Source organism: Phialemonium atrogriseum (genome assembly GCF_030411735.1).
Source record: "Phialemonium atrogriseum strain 8032-3 unplaced genomic scaffold QBC33scaffold_10, whole genome shotgun sequence".
NCBI classification, from domain to species: domain Eukaryota; kingdom Fungi; phylum Ascomycota; class Sordariomycetes; order Cephalothecales; family Cephalothecaceae; genus Phialemonium; species Phialemonium atrogriseum.
In genome coordinates, this window is record NW_026848147.1 from 287,168 (window position 1) to 302,824 (window position 15,657).

The 15,657-nt window shown below is 56.4% G+C and overlaps 5 protein-coding genes across 5 annotated transcripts; 2 read left to right on the top strand and 3 right to left on the bottom strand.

Moving 5' to 3' along the window:
- The first annotated feature begins 152 nt into the window (after positions 1-152).
- Positions 153-3,590, top strand: QBC33DRAFT_536038 (uncharacterized protein). Its single transcript, XM_060427671.1, has 4 exons — positions 153-1,156; positions 1,353-1,874; positions 1,929-2,036; positions 2,094-3,590. The coding sequence occupies exons 1-4, from the start codon at positions 530-532 to the stop codon at positions 3,195-3,197; spliced, it is 2,361 nt and encodes a 786-aa protein (XP_060284245.1). The 5' UTR covers positions 153-529; the 3' UTR covers positions 3,198-3,590.
- QBC33DRAFT_42101 (uncharacterized protein) lies at positions 3,583-5,232 on the top strand. The gene is made up of 2 exons (XM_060424126.1): positions 3,583-4,019; positions 4,099-5,232. The coding sequence occupies exons 1-2, from the start codon at positions 3,968-3,970 to the stop codon at positions 4,944-4,946; spliced, it is 900 nt and encodes a 299-aa protein (XP_060284246.1). The 5' UTR covers positions 3,583-3,967; the 3' UTR covers positions 4,947-5,232.
- A 389-nt stretch (positions 5,233-5,621) lies between these two features.
- QBC33DRAFT_558198 (putative phingoid long chain base kinase) lies at positions 5,622-7,562 on the bottom strand (the record flags this gene model as incomplete). The annotated part of the gene is made up of 4 exons (XM_060429858.1): positions 5,622-5,990; positions 6,047-7,161; positions 7,229-7,276; positions 7,337-7,562. 4 exons carry the CDS (start codon positions 7,560-7,562, stop codon positions 5,622-5,624), a joined length of 1,758 nt encoding a protein of 585 aa, XP_060284247.1.
- Positions 7,563-8,246: 684 nt separating this feature from the next.
- Positions 8,247-11,624, bottom strand: QBC33DRAFT_536045 (NMDA receptor-regulated protein 1). Its single transcript, XM_060427672.1, has 3 exons — positions 10,294-11,624; positions 9,094-10,245; positions 8,247-9,028 (listed from the first exon to the last, which is right to left on the bottom strand). The coding sequence occupies exons 1-3, from the start codon at positions 11,195-11,197 to the stop codon at positions 8,583-8,585; spliced, it is 2,502 nt and encodes an 833-aa protein (XP_060284248.1). The 5' UTR covers positions 11,198-11,624; the 3' UTR covers positions 8,247-8,582.
- Positions 11,625-11,734: 110 nt separating this feature from the next.
- Positions 11,735-12,772, bottom strand: QBC33DRAFT_536047 (caffeine-induced death protein). Its single transcript, XM_060427673.1, has 2 exons — positions 12,459-12,772; positions 11,735-12,398 (listed from the first exon to the last, which is right to left on the bottom strand). Exons 1-2 carry the CDS (start codon positions 12,523-12,525, stop codon positions 11,863-11,865), a joined length of 603 nt encoding a protein of 200 aa, XP_060284249.1. The 5' UTR covers positions 12,526-12,772; the 3' UTR covers positions 11,735-11,862.
- Between the last annotated feature and the right edge of the window lie 2,885 nt (positions 12,773-15,657).

Genomic DNA, 15,657 nt, shown 5'->3' on the forward strand with positions numbered 1-15,657 from the left:
TTCACTAAAATCATCTCTGACAAGGAAAATTGAACCGAGCCAATCAGAACTACCCAAGTTATAATAGATGGAGCCAATTGAGACACAAGATAAATTGGCGCTAGCTGGTTATAACTTTTACCCATTAAACATTAATATGTAAGAAGCCCCAGCTCAGATCTGCTTTTCTTACCTTCCCACATTTTCCTCAGGTTAACTGGTCAGACCCTCGACACGCCACGCAGACCCGCCCTGACTGGCGTTATAATCAGTACCTACATCACACTAAAGTTACGTTGCGATACGTGGGATCGAATTCGCCTTCAAAGAGATAACTTCAACTCGGCAACAAGGATCGAAGCCGGTCTTTGATTGACCCACTACTTTGACTAGGAAGGTAGCACCCGACCTTGCTTGCTTGCCTACCTAGGTAGCTACCTAACCTACCTAGGTACATAAGCCAAGGGTGAATTGCAGCGCCACCGGTTTAGATTCCGCGACACAGGACTAGGATCACAATCATCTCACCTATTTCCTGCGCCGCGTCGCAATGGAGGCCGCACCGCGGCTGTCGCCGGCTGCGTCTCCCAATCTGGTGGTTTCCGATATTGCGGTCGCACCTTCCCAGCCCCAGGTCGCAAGCTCCATCGGTTCCAAAGCCCCGGCCGCGACTACATTCGCTCCGGTAAATGGACTTCCGGCCGCTTCTCAACCAGTCGCTTCAACCCCAGCTTCCCACCAGTCACATCCGTCAACCCCAGCCCCGCCGGGAACCAATGAAAACTTTGCGGCATCGGCTCCGGTATCCGCCCCGGCTGCCGTTCAGCCAGTCGCATGGATGGGCGTTCTTACTCCGCAGTTCAGCAGCTCTCAACCGGCCCCACGCACCGTTCAGCGCCCACCTCCGCCGGCATCGCAGCCCACAAGGCCACAGGCGACCCGGTACCTCATCATGGATCCGCCGTCGCGGCTCAAGATGACTCCTATTCCCCGCGGGTCCAGCAGCGGCTATCCATCGCCCACCTGGGACTACGCCCGGGAGAACGCCAAGTTTAACGACGACACTACGAGGTTGACTTGCGCTGTCCAACAGAGCCTGCCAGAAGCTGTCCGGCGGGTCGTGCGCGACAATTGGGAGAAGTGCCTCCTGGGTTCCGAGTTCCACCAGGCCTTTATCGTAAGTGCTAAGCTCATCCAAATGCGCACCACCATGGCAATCCTCTTCAATGGCCTTGACTGGTTGCCTACCTACCTACCTTCCCTCCGTCGTCCTGTCGATTGCCCCTTCCCCCTCGTACTCTCTACCACCCCTTCCTCCCTTGTGCTCTCCGCTCCCTCAGTGCCCCCCCTTCCCTTCTAACAATATTCGATAGTTGAATGCGGCAATCCACCACTCTGTTCCTAATACCACGCGCCGTGCCGTGAGGGACTTTGGAGGCAAAATGGTCGCCGATTGCAAGGAGGAGCTCATGAAGCACTTTACAGCAAAAGACATTGATGCTGTTGCCGAGCAAATACTCCAGGTCGCTTCCAATGACTTTCTCGATAAGTGCCTCGAGAAACGCCTGCTCACTATCGAGGCCAAGCCGCTCATACATGCCTTGGCCCGTGCAGAGCGGCTGGGCTATGAACCCGGCGATATCATTGAAGAGGACCACGAACGCGTGATACCCAATGATGGCCCTGAACCTGTTCTTCATCGCTACCCTTACCCTCAACAGCCACAGCAGCAGCCCCAGCAGCACCCACACCAGCCGCCGCCACCGCCGCACGCCCCGCAGCAGCCGAGCCCGCAGCAGCAACACATCCCGCAGCCTGCCGCTTATACTCCTGGTGGACGGCTTCAGTGTTTGAGATGCTACCGCGTTTTTTCCCGCCAGTCTACGTTCGACTACGTTTGTAGCACCCTCCAAGTCTCGGTGGCAGCTCAAGCTAACACATTGGTTCAGCATACCTCAAAGAGTGTGTGCAGTCGAGCGCCTCCTACCGCGGCAGGTTTCAAATATTCCTGCCATCACTGTGGCCAAGGCTTTGCGACCTCTGCCGGCTTGCAATATGTGAGTTTAATCAAGGCAATGCCAGGTCTTATCCTCCTCGCTAATGAGTGTTTACAGCACCTTGCGAACAAGGTCTGCGGCGACTTCGAGCAAGATACGCAACCATTGCGCGGACCGGGTCGACCGCCACGAGCGCGTCTCTCCTCTGGCCCCGGAGCGTCACCTGTAACGCCTCAAGTTGCGCAAGCTGTACAAGCTACAAGCGCCAAGCATGTCCAGCATGCCGCTGCTGCTATCGCGGCCGCGGCTCGGTCGAGCCCCAGCGCGACTGACCCGTACAGTCATCTTACCCAAGACCAGTTTGAGTCGATGCAGGAAGAGCTACGGGAGGCAGAGCTCAAATACACAATGAAATTCAAAGAGGCCGAGACCATCTCTGATCCCGAGGAGAGGCGATCCAAGCTAGATGGCTTGCGTAACAGTTTCGGTACAAAGCAGAGCATGGTTCGGAAGAAGTACGGCGTCAGACTCCGTGAAAGACGGACGAAGGCCGAGATCCAGGCCGAGAAAGACCGCATGGGCCTTAGCGGCCTCGTCTCTAAGAGCGCTTCCCAGGCCAGCCGTTCGGCTATTCCGGCGCGCCGCAGCCTGGACACTAGCGATCAGGCTCCCACGAACTCCTCCAGCGGATGGACTGCTGCGAACACTGCTGCTGCTTCCGGCCCAACGAATGGCGAGTCCCACGACAGCAAGCGCCGTCGGATAGACGAGGGTGGAAACAATGCCACTGCGTCTTTCCAGATGCCGCACGCTACAGCAACAGTGGCGGCGTCAGAGATGGGAGGGCTCGGGTCCTCGGCCGCAACAGCCGCGCATCACGATCCAACCCTGCACCAAACCGGGACTCCGAGCTCGTCCAAGCCAGCTACTACCTATCAACAGGCAGGCGCACGGGTAGAGATCCACCTGCCCAGGAGTTCATCCATGGGCGCGGCTCGCCGGCCCTCTAGTAGCCCCAACGTGGTTCCGCGCGGTCAAAGCAGTGGTAGCGCCGTCGCGAGCCGTGCGTCGAGTGCTGCTGTCGTGGCAGAGGAGGTCAAACTCGGCCCGGCTAACGACGACTCGGACTCGGACTCGGATGATGACATCGCAGACATTCCGGCCAAGCTCCCCGCACATGTTCGGCAGAGCCTGACGCCGAAGGCCGGGCTCGGAGTTTAGGAGCGCGTTCTCCGGTGCTAATGACAGTTGCTTGGGGTCGCCCCTTTGATTTCCTTTGCGACATCCGACCTGGACGCTTGATAGTGGCGGTTCAAGATGCGCAATGATGGCGTTTCGTTTGGGCTTTTCATCCGACTAGGTTTGCGAAACATAGGGATATATCCCATCGCTGGTGTTATTAGATGGCAATCGGGCCCGGAGTCTGGGAGAAATTGGGAGTAGCCATCTCCATATCGCGGGTATAATATGGCAGGGTTCGTTCGGTTCCTAAGGGCACACTGGGGGTCGTCAGATGGGGACGCAAGTCAATGATACATGCGTGGTTAGTCGCGAGAATTAGCACTTTATAGGGCTAGAATATCACAATTCAGGCACCAAAACTATCTAGTTCGGTCTCCTTAGGCCAATCGCGCTACTGTAGCAATCTTCCCTGTCCAAGGTGACCCAGCAAGCCCAGGAAGCATCAATCCACTACATAGTAAGCTTCCAGTATGGCCCCAGGGAAGATGTCGTCTCGTGTCTCCACTCTCAAGCCAACTGGCCTGCAGGGATCCATGGGACCCACAAGAGATAGCCCCACTGAAATATTTCAACTTTACGTGGGGTGGGACCAAGATTTCTTCAACCTTAACCTTGAGAACATTGGCCTCTAGAAAGACGACCATAAAGAACCTCCCTGCCTTGCCCGAAAGTCCCCAGCCAATCCAACCGGTTACCTCTACTCCCAGTAGCGCCAACAGAGAGGTAGTCACCTACAACCCGACTCCAAGATGGCGTCCCAAGAGCGCACAATGCCCTTTATCAAAAACCTCGCCGCGAGCGGTTCGTCCCCCCCGTCTCTCCCTCCCCCCCAAGCCCAAGCCAGCAAAACTAACCACACTCTTCCACCCCCACCCAACAGACAGGAAAACACGAACCTCAGCCCTCAACTCCCTCCGCACCTTCCTGTCGGCCCGACAGACCGCCTCGGCCCTGACCCCGCTCGACACCCTGAAGCTGTGGAAGGGCCTCTTCTACGCGCTCTGGATGTGCGACCGCGCCGTCCCGCAGCAGGGGCTGTGCGCCGACCTGGCCGGGCTCGTGCACGTCCTCCCGCCGGCGGCCGTCGTCCCCTGGCTGCGCGGCTTCTGGGCCACCATGGCGAGGGAGTGGTCGTCCATCGACGTCCTGCGGCTCGACAAGTTCTTGTTGCTGGTCAGGAGGGTGCTTGGGGAGAGTCTGCTTTGGATGAAGGTCAGGGAGGAGGAGGAGGGCGGGGATGAGAAGAAGAAAGGGAAGAAGAAGGCCGGGAGGAAGGAGGGCGGTGGCGGCGGCGGCAGTAGGTGGAACGCCGAGAGGGTGGAGGGGATCATCGGTCTCCTCGCCGAGTGGCCGTTCGTGCTAGAGGACGACTCGCGCCTGGCGCAGGAGGATGAGCCGGAAGAGGAAGAGGAAGAGGACGAGGAGATGGGGACGGGGACGGACGGCAAGAAGAAGAAGGACTCGCTGTCGCCGCGGTACGTGCCCGTGGGGCTGAAGCTGCACGTGCTGGACATATGGGTCGACGAGGCGGAGCGGGTGGGCTTGTTCCCCGACGACGACGACAACGACGAGGCCCGGGACATCGTCCGACGCATCACGGAGCTCGTCGAGACGCTCCAGAGGTGTACCATGAGCACCGCCGTCCGGATACGGTCCAGGCAGTCGCTTGTCGACGATCGGCTGCCGTCGAGTGGTCAGTCAGGCCAAGAGGACGAAGATAGCGACTGACGAAGGGGCTATTTCTTTACCCTACTCGTCGCTTCTCTTCCCCATTCTTATATCGATACCCGATTTTGTTCCCCCCGGCGTTGGAGCCCGACCGACCGTTGTCACCCGCTCCGGACCGCCTGACGGCCTATGCAACGCGCCGGGACGACTAGGGCCTTCGACCAACACACAGGGAGAGCTCTCGAAAGCTAGCCCTTTCCTTCACATGGAGGTCCTCCACTGGATGCAGTCAGCCCTGGACCGCCTATAGTCTCTAGGGGGTTCTTAGTCCCCTCTTGTGTGGAAATGTCGGAAAGGAGCACGGGTTTGGGACTTACAGGCTTGAACCCATTGTTGGGTTGCGATGTGCGATAGAGGGGGGTAACGTGACCTCCATGAGGATGCGTGTGGAGGCCCGATCAAGGGAGTTGGGGGAACTGGCGCGCTGTTGTTCTGTTATACATATAGACTCTCAAGAATTGCATAGCAGGACAAAAACTATTTCAACATCGCTATCAGGAGGTATCTACAGCTAATCAGCCAGTAAAGCATCCTCTCCTATAATCGCTTCTTTTAAAAGTATACACTGGCGATGGAAGCCGCTATCCGTCTAATTGGGTATCAATACGATTCACTTCCGGCACCCCCCAGTGCCCCCTTCCCCCTGCCCCGCACTCCAAATCCCACTCCCACCTCTTACACCGCCGGCCCAGCGTCCTCGGTTGGATCCCAGCCCCTCGGGCCCGGCGCCTCGTAGCATGAGCCATTCGTCGACAGGGTCCGGCCCAGGCCCCTGTGGACTTCGGCCTGGAAGGGCTCGAACGGGGCACGCTCGCCGTCAATGCTGACGTAGCCCCGGACGCCGTTCCGGGGCACGATGCGGTAGGCCGACACCTTCCGGTACGAGACGAGCGGATTCTCAAAGAACCGCCCCTTCTCCACCGACGTCTGCAACTTGATGGCCCTGATCGGCGACACTTTGCCGTCGATCATGACCAGGTCCATAAGCCCGTCGTGGGGAAGGGTGGCCGGAAAGAAGTTCGCGTCTGCCGTCATGTATGCCATCTGTCCCCGGCCATCAGCAAAAAGAAACCGCGCACCTCGCACTCATTGGGACTCACATTGCCGCAATAGAAATTGCCCAAATTCTCATGCGCGATGTGCTCCCATCCCTGGGGTAGGTCGTCCATGACGGTGCCATATCTCAGTGGAGGCAAACCGTGTTCTTCAGCGGCGCTCGATGCCGCGGCTTCCGATTGGCCCCCTACCGAGTTGCCGCTCCCGCTCCCCTCGCCCAGTTTAGAAGGGTGCACCGAGGCCGGACCATCGCCATCTAAGCTGGCCCCCGGACCCAGACCCCGCCTGCGCAGCCTGTAGTGCTCCTTTATGGCCTCCTTGTCGTCGATCTCCACCCTCACCGCGACATCGCAGGGGTACACCTTCTGCCTCAAGATCTGCGCCATGAACCCCAGCTTGAACCGGGCCGGCCCCATCAAGCGCAGCATCTCCGTGCCCAGGTCCACGGCGGCCACTATCCCCAGGGCCTGGCTCAAGAAGCTCAGCTTCCTCTCGTTGCCCTGCGTGACGCTGACAAGGTCCAGCGGCGTGAGCACGCCCTTGATGATGGCGAGGGCCGCATGGCTGGGCTTGTGCGTGCCGTACAGGTTGCACGACATGGCGTTTCCGCTGCCGCAGGGTATGTGGCACACCGCGACGGAGGAGAGGGCCCGGCGCGCGTCCTTGCGGCGCCCGAGCCCGTTGAACACCTCGTGCACGAGCCCGTCGCCCGAGCACACCACCACCACATCGTACGCGTCCACGTCCAGCTGCTCCGCTAGTTCGGCGGCGTGGCCGGCCCTCTCCGTCCGCATCACTGTGCAGTGCATGCGCGCGAATTCGAAAAGCTGCTGCACCTGCTGGTCCCATATTTTGTTCGCCTCGCCCTTCCCCGCGCGCGGGTTGATGAGCACGTAGGCACGCTTGGCGCGCACGGTGTTGTTCTGGTATGCGCGCCCCATCAAGGCCCTTACCCACTTTGCGACAAAACGCGCCGGGGAGAGCGGCCCCAGGATGGGGTAGTTGAGCTCGGCAACTTTGAGGCGGTCCTTGTCCTGGCCAACTGCGAGGCGGTCCTTGGGCACTTGTTTGGCGAAGTGAATGACTAGCCTACCGCCGTCGGCTGAGACAAAGGCCCAGAGTATGTTGTGGTAGGGGATGATTCGGTTGGGATTAAACGCTTGGATGAGAGCTTGGTTAGCTGTGTGCTGGAAACAGTTGGCAGGCTTGTTGCTTAGGTACTGTACGTTTATTTTGGCGCCAAAATGACGAAGGCGGCTCCTCGGCAGGGTTATCTGCAATTGAATGTATTAGCTCCTCATGTCCGAGCCTGGGGGAAGTGGCCCTCGTCCTACTCCGGATAATGAACCCTTCATCGCTGAGTATCAGGTGAAGCCAATCCTCAATTTCGATTGCGTCCGAGGTACTTGTACGCTCCGGTGAGTCGCCAGGCGCGGCGTTTGCCACTTTTTTTCTCGAGCGTGATCTCAAGAGGGGGTCAGGCTGTTGTTGCTCAGCCAAGATTGGGTCAGGCTGTTGTTGCGCAGCCAAGATTGGCTCAGGCTGTTGTTGCTCGGCCATGCTGTGGTTGATTGTGGAGTTTATACCTAAGGTACGAGGGCATGTGAACGCGGCCAAGCAAGCAAAGGAGGTCAGCCTTGGCTAGGTCACCAAGCTGTCTCGAGCTATAATGAGACGTCTGATGCAGCGTAAAGCGATGAGTTGTTGTATTGTGATCAAGGCAAGACAACAAAGATTCAGAAAGGTGTGCCTGCTCTTGTTTTGATGGGTTCACAGGCCTCCCTGAATTCGCCGAGGCTCCTTCCCACCAGCTCCTTCCCACATCGGAAAAGCCGGAGATTTGGCCTAGGCGGGCCCATGAACAAGAAAATGACGAACCTCGTGGCTACCGCAGGAGGGAAGGAATAAATACAAAAAGACGTCGAATCCGGTCGTTCCTGCCAAACCCGCCACGAATTAGCTGGAGATGCGACAGGAAAGGAAAGCGAGGGTCATTGGTTTCCTTCTTTTGCTGAGGCTCCTCCCAACTGGTATGCACGCCCCGACTGAGCTACCTAGGTACCCTACCTACTTACCTAACCGGGCAGCTAGCCAACGACGGGAGCCCTGCATAGCAGTCAGGGGTATATTGTACTATTTATGCAGGACCAAGAACCAGTGATATCGTTTTGGCAATGATCTTACTGGAATGCGGCAATCCAATCACATGTCATCAAGCATTGGAGAATCCAGTATGCATGCGTACGGAGTAGCAGGCAGGTAGGTATTTGACCTGGGGAAAGGCATGCTCTTCTCTCTAGATCACGCCACAGAGCTAGAAGTGGCAGGAATTCGCAGATCCAAGGGCAGGACCAAGATCTATGGACACCTGGTGTGCTGTGCGTCCACAGATATTCTTGCCTCTAGATACTGAAATGCAACGCACAACTTTTGAGGCCTCATCTTAAACAACCACCACCAGACCCGGACAAGCCCGTAATCAAGAACTAGATACATAGTTGTGTCGATGAACACACCCAAGATGCCGTACAGGGTCGTGGCCTTTGCTGCAAAGCTCCATTGGACGCATACGAGTGGCACTTATGCAAATAGGGTGACCTCGGGCCACTTTTCATGGGCAACCTTCTTGAACGCGGCAACCTCGCTGCTTCGCCAATCCTTGAGCACTTCTAGGATGCTCACAGCATCGGCAAAGGTAGTCAGGTCGGATGACAGGACATCAAACAAGTCTCTCTCGACCTTGGCAGAATCGTCCCCCAGGATGCTTGCAGCGCGGGCGGCGGCTATTCTGTGTTGGGCGCTGTCTTTGTGCTTCTCGCGGAACTCGGCGTTCAATATCTTCAGATCGGCCGACGCGGGAACGGCGGTGAAGTCTGCCTCCAAGACTTCCCGGGCCTTTGGTGGCAACGAATCGAGCTTTGAGTTCAGCACGTGGCGGAGCTCGACCGCCTGCGCGTGCAGTGCTGGGTGTTGCGGATTGAGCGCAAGACCGGCGTTCAGACAGCGCAGAGCGAGGACGTACTTTTCTATGACACGACACGTGTTAGTGGCCTGGTCAGTCGGACCAGACGGGGATTTCCCAAAGACTTACTCCGTCTCATAAAGACCTCAAACCCAGCAATCTGCGCATCGATATTCTTCGGGCTGAACTGCAGCAAGTGGCCAAGGAACTTCGTCGCCTCGCCGAGCGGATCTGCCGTTGCGGCGAGCTTCAAGCCGTTTGGATCGTCGTCGACCTTCTTGGCGGCTTCGGCAGCGTCTTTGCTCTTTGCGCCGGGCTTGTTAGGGTCTTGTTTCGCTGCCTTCTCCGCAGCCTCTCGCTCGGCCTTCTGTGCCTCCTTCTTCGCCTTCTTGGCAGCCTTCTTCCTCTCCGCCGCATCGTCACCATTGACCTGGCTTCCGTCAACACCATTGGTGCCATTCACGCCCTGGTGGTCGTGCAGGTCGAGGTAGATCTTGATGGCATCCAGGGCGACGCGAGCATAGAATGGATGTTCTCGCAGTTGGTCCTCCCACCGCACCATGTCAATATAGGCCCGAACCTGGCCCTTCCGCAGGGAAAAGCTGTGGAAGTCAAACTGGTCTTCTTGCCAAATGTCGAAGATGTTGTAGACGGCGTGGAAGCGCTTGAGAGCCAGGCCGATATTGCCCCGGCGGGCGTATGCCTCGCCATCCTCAGTCAAAAACCAAATGCATTGCATGTCGAGCAGGTCGGCAAGAGGGCCACCGACCGTTTCAGCTCTTGTAAACATACCCATAGTCGCCAATGCTTTCTCGTTCTCGTTGTTGCGGAGTTGGTACTTGGCAGCCTTGGTGTTGATATATCTGTCCCTGGTATCGAGGGATCGAGCTTGGTCCATGGCATCCGCCGCCTTTTGGGTGTTCCCATGGTGTTTGAATATCCTGGCTTTCGTCATGTGGAAATCGACGTCCTCTGGCGCCAATTCAATCGCTTTATGGACATAATCCATGGCTTTCTCGAGGTCCCGGCTCAGATGGTAGCTATAATGCTGAGCAAGGAAGTAAAAGGCAGCCGCCTGACCCTTGGAACTGTTGCCATTCACTTGCTCAGTGCTCTCCCCGATACCCCTCTGCTCTTTTATGTACTCTTCGACGAGCACGGGCAGGGTATCTTTCTTGGAGGAATCGCTGTACAGGTGCTTGAGGTTGGCAAATGTAGATGGCACCCCTTTGTTCAGCATCAGGGTCAAGTACTGCTTGGCAGAATCTCGGAACGCGTCGCCTGCTTCGGTCAGCACTATAATTTCCGTCAGGAGCAATTAGGTCTTACCAGTGAGGAAGTCCAACGGTAGCCTCCGCGCAGCGTCACAGCGCGGAAACTTGTCTGCATATTCGTCATATACCGCTTTAAGCGCAATCTCGTCGCCTTCGGGGAGGTCTACGACCTCGACCAACGCACGGTAGTAATCGGGATGTTCTGAATTCCGCTCTACCAAAGCCCGATATGCCTTGGCCGCATCTTCTTTTCTCTCCAGTTGGGCTAGATACCGCGCACGAAGCTCCAAAACCGCCAATCTGTCCAGGTTGTCCTTGCCGATAGACTCGAGATGCTCTAGGGCCCGTTGGATATCCCCCTGTTCCGCAATCACCGAGTTCTTATATAAAGCAGCTTCCGAGCTCTCGAAATCCGACTTCGGCGGGGGCGTTTTGAGCGAGTTCTCGTACGTTGTGAGGATGTTCTCCGCCTGCGACAGATTCCCGGCGAGGTGATATGCAATGGCCAGCGCCGTCCAGCTCTGGCGCAGCTGAGGCCTCGCCTTGAGCATTGCGAACCTGCTCTGCACGTAACCCTGGTAGTCACGCATCTGGATTTGGAGAATGGCTAGGTCACGCTGGATCTGCTGCGACTCGGGCTCTAGCTTCAGCGCAAACTTGTACGCCTTGATAGCTTCGTCGAAGTTCTTGTTCGTCCTGTACAGGATCCCGTATACGTGCCAGCAGATATGGGATTTCATGTCCATCGTCAAGGCTTCCTTAGCGAGGGCGAAGGCCTCGTCAGTCTTGCCCTGGGCGTTCATGATCAACGCCTTCATCGCGCTGGTGTCGCCATGTTTCGGGTTCTTCTTGAGGATTTGGTCGGCAGCCTTGAGGCCGCGCTTGTACTGCTTGTCTTCATAATACCGAACAATGGTGCGAAAGAGGTTCGCCTCTCTCGTGCTCAGGGGTTGTGGCATCGGGGAGACGGGTGAAGTTGGGCGCGATGTCGGACAAGCTTAGGAGGAGTGGTCGAGGGTCCAAGGAGACGAATGGGCGCCTGAAGGGGAAGGCCTCTCGAGAGACCGGCCACGGATTGTCGTTTGGAGGTGGTCAGGACGATGTAGATCAAGAAAAAAATGATTGCGAGGCTCAGTGGACACACAATAACCGCGAGGGTTTATACCAACGCCAACGGCTCTATCTATCTACTCAATTGGCAGATTAACAAGTATCTCTGAATGCGCATAGACCGGATTCTTGGCGAGAGAGGACCTCGACGTCGTGTGCGGTTCATCGAAAATTCGAGGAGCACGGCCCGCGTGGTGATGTCCTCTAAGGACCCACTTTTGCCCCACCACTGAGCCTCCGTGGTCGCCCGACCAGAGCTATCGTACCTACTTCTACTGACCTAGGTGTAGAGAGAGGCGAGCATCTAAATCATTATTTACCAAGCCATTGAAGGATTAGAAATCTCTATAACATTTCTCAAGAGTCCCCGGACTAGTCATATTTCAGTCGCAAGAAAAAGACAGGTGATATTTCTAGTTATTGTCCAGTACATGTACAGTTGTGATGTCATCCAAATCTACCTAGGTTGAAACGCCATTGGCATGCCTATGTCCTTGTCCGTACTGTACAGAATCTACACTTCTCTCACTGGTACCCAATCCTGTGTGCTCTTCCCTTTCCTCCAGGCCGCGAGAGCTTGTTCCCATTCCTGCACCGGCTCTGCGCACCGCTCCTGCACAATCTCCCAAGTCCTCGATCTCACAATGTTCTCGACCCCCTTCTCCTGGCGTAGAACCGACGCAAGTCTCTCCGTGCGCGGCTGGCGTGGGAAGAACCGCGCGGAATAAGGATCCAACCGCTCGTCCACGACCCTCTCCCGGTCCCTCTCGAGCTCGGCCTCCCGTACCGCGGCGTCCGGGTCGTCCGGGTCGGGGCTCGTCGCCACCAAGGCGCAATAGCTAAGGACGTCGGACCTTGCCTGCCATGACGGGAAGAGCACCTTGTCCTTGAATCCCTGACAAGACTGCGGGTCAATGGGGCGATGTAATGATCGGGGTCCTAGTTGGGAAGTTGAGGACGGGTCGAAGCCCCGTTTGGCAGGGGTCACGAGAGCATTGAGGTTCTGGGTTATCGAGTCATCGATGGAGCTTCTCGAGATTCGCAAGAAGTCTGCGGCCGAGTCAGCAGGGCTACCTTGAAGTCATGACCATGGTATTATCCTGTTCACACCTTTGAGAGCTGATGTGGAGAAGCAAAACTGCGGCGTGAGGCGTGGCTGGATTGAGGGTTGTGTCATGATAGCCCTCGAGCCAGGGTCGGGGCCTTTGGCGGCTTGAGCAGATGGAGCCGCTCTACTCGACCAGAAGAGACCAGCCAGCGTGTTGGCGATCTGGGCGTTCGGTTGGTAAATGATCCGTAGGCGCTCTTGAGCAGATCGTGGGGTCAATCAGTTGCGCATTTGCAGGCGGGATGGCTCGGTCTGCTCCTCATCATGGCCTGATAAACTGGCGGTTGGCAGTTGCCAACTTCGCCGCTCGGCCCGCCAGGAGGCCAAGTCGGTATTTTGTTTTCCCGGCGCGGCGCTGATTGGACCGCCGGGCACAATGGATATGGATCGCATGCCGGAAACCTGGTCTTTCAACGAACTCTGGCCAATTCATCCTCCATGTTACGACTTCCTCCATTGAAGCGCGGAGAACTAAAGCACCAATGCGTAATGCCCTCCAGGTTGATCTCAAGAGCATTCACCGCTGGTAGCATAGTAGGTACCTTACGGCAATCACTTTAGGACGCTTGACTTCCAATCAGTTCCATCTACGGATTGCTTGCTTTAATGCTCAAGTGGCATCACATAATGGATGCTGTTGAACTGTTTCTATCTTGGGACAGTTCCTTGGATTAATGCGCTCGCCCATCAGCGCAAGTTCGCAGTCGTCCTGGTCTCCATGGACCACGGCACCTCGGATACAGCCTATCCAAGCCGGGGCCATCCGCTACTGCCATTGTGGTGCATCTTGATCCTCACCTTCGCCAAATAGAGGAAGAGCACCATGACCAGCATTTGAGACACCTGGTGCCGCTCAGAGCCCCAGGGGCAAGTAGGTAGGAAACTGCGCCAAAAGCAGAAGGCCAAACACAGCAGCACATGCACTTCTTACGGAATTTGGGACATGTCCAACAGAGATGTGCCAAGAACAGTAATCGAGGAAGGGATCCGGTGCTGATGAGCAACTGTCACCCCCTTTTGAAATCCGCCGGTGCGTTATTAACTGCATGCTTGCCTGCATGCTGCTTGCATCTAAGTACCTGCTTGCATCCAAGGTACAGTCAAGAGAGAGTCAGCCTGAACAATGGATTTGCCATGCATATGCAAGCCGCAGGGGATGACAAAATACTCCGGGCCTCAAGAGACACCACGTATGCATAGAAAGACATAGTTGGCGTCATTTTTGTTGGCCTGTGAGGAACCAAGCTTCCGTTAGACCACCATTTCTCTATCCCCCTGAATCGCTTGTATGCGTCCACGGGTGTTAGTTAGCATTGAAGATGCAGGGCCAGCGGGCCCCGCTCGGCGCTTTCATACCTCGAGGAGACGTGTTCATTTCATTATTGGAAGTCAGTGAGGCTCCTTGGGGATCATCGGGCCGCGGAGGGGGCAACGCGAGGAGAGAAACATGCATTGCTCCGAGGTTGACGAATTGAAAGAAGGCCAGGTAGGGATGTAGTTGAGTTATATCCAATCGCTCCAGGATAGGCAAATATATGCAGCTCCGGCCCATACGAAGGGTCCCTCGAATCGTGCCGCCGCCACATGGTGTTTCTCTGACGCGTGTCCGGAGAATTGTGGCAGGGAGTCGAGGTTACATTCCCACAAGCGAGCTTCTGGCGAGAACAGGCAAGCGGTTGTAACTCAAGCGCGCCGGATCAAAATCAGCACCACTCACTCCGTGCTTGATAGGCGAACTATGGGCTTGCGCCTTGCAGATTCCCGAGCGCTTGGCGACCTCTAAGCTAGCGCTGGACGATCTGCAAAGCAGACGAATTAGATCTAGCACCGAGGAGTTGGCGGCTTAGTGTCATTAATATTATGTACATATCAACCGAAGAGATCTATCCATCCCGGATCTTGGGAGGCAAAGTCACCCATCGTAGGCACAGTGAGACATGAAGGGCTCACAAGCCAACATTAAGACGCCGATATACACTAGAACAGTGCTGTTATAACCCACAAGGCAGAGGCCGCTTGCTCGGGGCAACCGGGGCCGAGCGGCTGAGGGAACAAGCGCCGGCGCAAGGATTTCAAGTGAGGACAATGCGAATTGCAGCTTGGCTCCGGCGGGCCGCATCTCCGGGACGATCTTGAGATCCAGTAGATCTCCACACAGGCACAGGGAACTGTCATAGGGCAAAACAATTCGACAAAAGGAGCGTGTTTTTATTCCGTCTATCACCCAAAGAAAACCAGCTCGGGAGGGAGACTGAAGTGGGTTGAATCGAGGGCAGGAGGAAGCCGCCAGTCCATAGACTCCATCGCATGATGTGGAATGTGGATCATCGTATGCAACAAGGCGGAAGGAGACGAGGCAGACCTCTGTGCATCTGTACCCCTATAAGTACCCTGTCTATGCAACATAGGTATGCATAGGTCCTGAAATCAACTGACAGGGGGCTGTGCGGCAGGCAAGCCGAGCGAAAGGGAGTGCATTATCAAAAGAGCCTAATATCCCACAATCATATCAGCCAAAACCTAGCAATTTGGCCGCCGTGGAAGCAGCCCGTGTGGACAGAATAAAAAAAGCACACGGGACAGGGGGCTCAATGACGGACATCCAGATCATCTTGGGATGTCCCAGCCGCGAGGAAAGTGGACGAGCGGCCGGAATGTGGGAGTTGACTTGTTAGAGTTGGCGTCAAACTCCAGCAGCGTCAACACCATACCGCCCAACCCCAGCGCCACACCCGGAGCGGTTCGCTCGCAGAAGATGCAGGCGGGGGATAAATTGCCTCCACAGCTGCGGCCGCCAAGTAGCAAGTGGTCAAGTGTGGAGGCGGCCTCTCCCGGTCCGCATCACAGCCATGGGAGCAGTGTAGCGGAGAAAGCCATGATGGGTTCCCTGGAGTGTAGACCTAGATATCCCATGGAGATGGATAGGAATTAATGGTCCACAGTCGAGCAACTTTGACATCATGGAGAGCCGCGCTCCTTCACACGGCATCTTGAACAAGACGGCATGGCTGCAGCAGCAATGCCTCACCCTCCACGGAGACCTAGCATGTCGGACGGACAGGGGGGGAAGGGCAGGAGATGCACTGCAGATCCAAATAAAGGTTAAATGCAGTGCTGTCAGAGGGAACTTGTATATTAGTTGATGTCCAGTGCGATGTGGCCGACGGTCGAGTGTCGAGTGTCGAGTGTCGAAGGTTGAGA

Bases quoted from the DNA above. Each gene is read 5' to 3' on its own strand.
- QBC33DRAFT_536038 (XM_060427671.1), top strand. From the start codon at position 530: ATGGAGGCCGCACCGCGGCTGTCGCCGGCTGCGTCTCCCAATCTGGTG. The intron at 1,157-1,352 runs GTAAGTGCTAAG...AATATTCGATAG, and splicing joins AGTTCCACCAGGCCTTTATC to TTGAATGCGGCAATCCACCA. The intron at 1,875-1,928 runs GTTTGTAGCACC...ACATTGGTTCAG, and splicing joins GCCAGTCTACGTTCGACTAC to CATACCTCAAAGAGTGTGTG.
- QBC33DRAFT_42101 (XM_060424126.1), top strand. From the start codon at position 3,968: ATGGCGTCCCAAGAGCGCACAATGCCCTTTATCAAAAACCTCGCCGCG. The intron at 4,020-4,098 runs GTTCGTCCCCCC...CCCACCCAACAG, and splicing joins CAAAAACCTCGCCGCGAGCG to ACAGGAAAACACGAACCTCA.
- QBC33DRAFT_536045 (XM_060427672.1), bottom strand. From the start codon at position 11,197: ATGCCACAACCCCTGAGCACGAGAGAGGCGAACCTCTTTCGCACCATT. The intron at 10,246-10,293 runs GTAAGACCTAAT...TGACCGAAGCAG, and splicing joins ACCGTTGGACTTCCTCACTG to GCGACGCGTTCCGAGATTCT. The intron at 9,029-9,093 runs GTAAGTCTTTGG...GTCGTGTCATAG, and splicing joins TGAGGTCTTTATGAGACGGA to AAAAGTACGTCCTCGCTCTG.
- QBC33DRAFT_536047 (XM_060427673.1), bottom strand. From the start codon at position 12,525: ATGACACAACCCTCAATCCAGCCACGCCTCACGCCGCAGTTTTGCTTC. The intron at 12,399-12,458 runs GTGTGAACAGGA...ACTCGGCCGCAG, and splicing joins CTCCACATCAGCTCTCAAAG to ACTTCTTGCGAATCTCGAGA.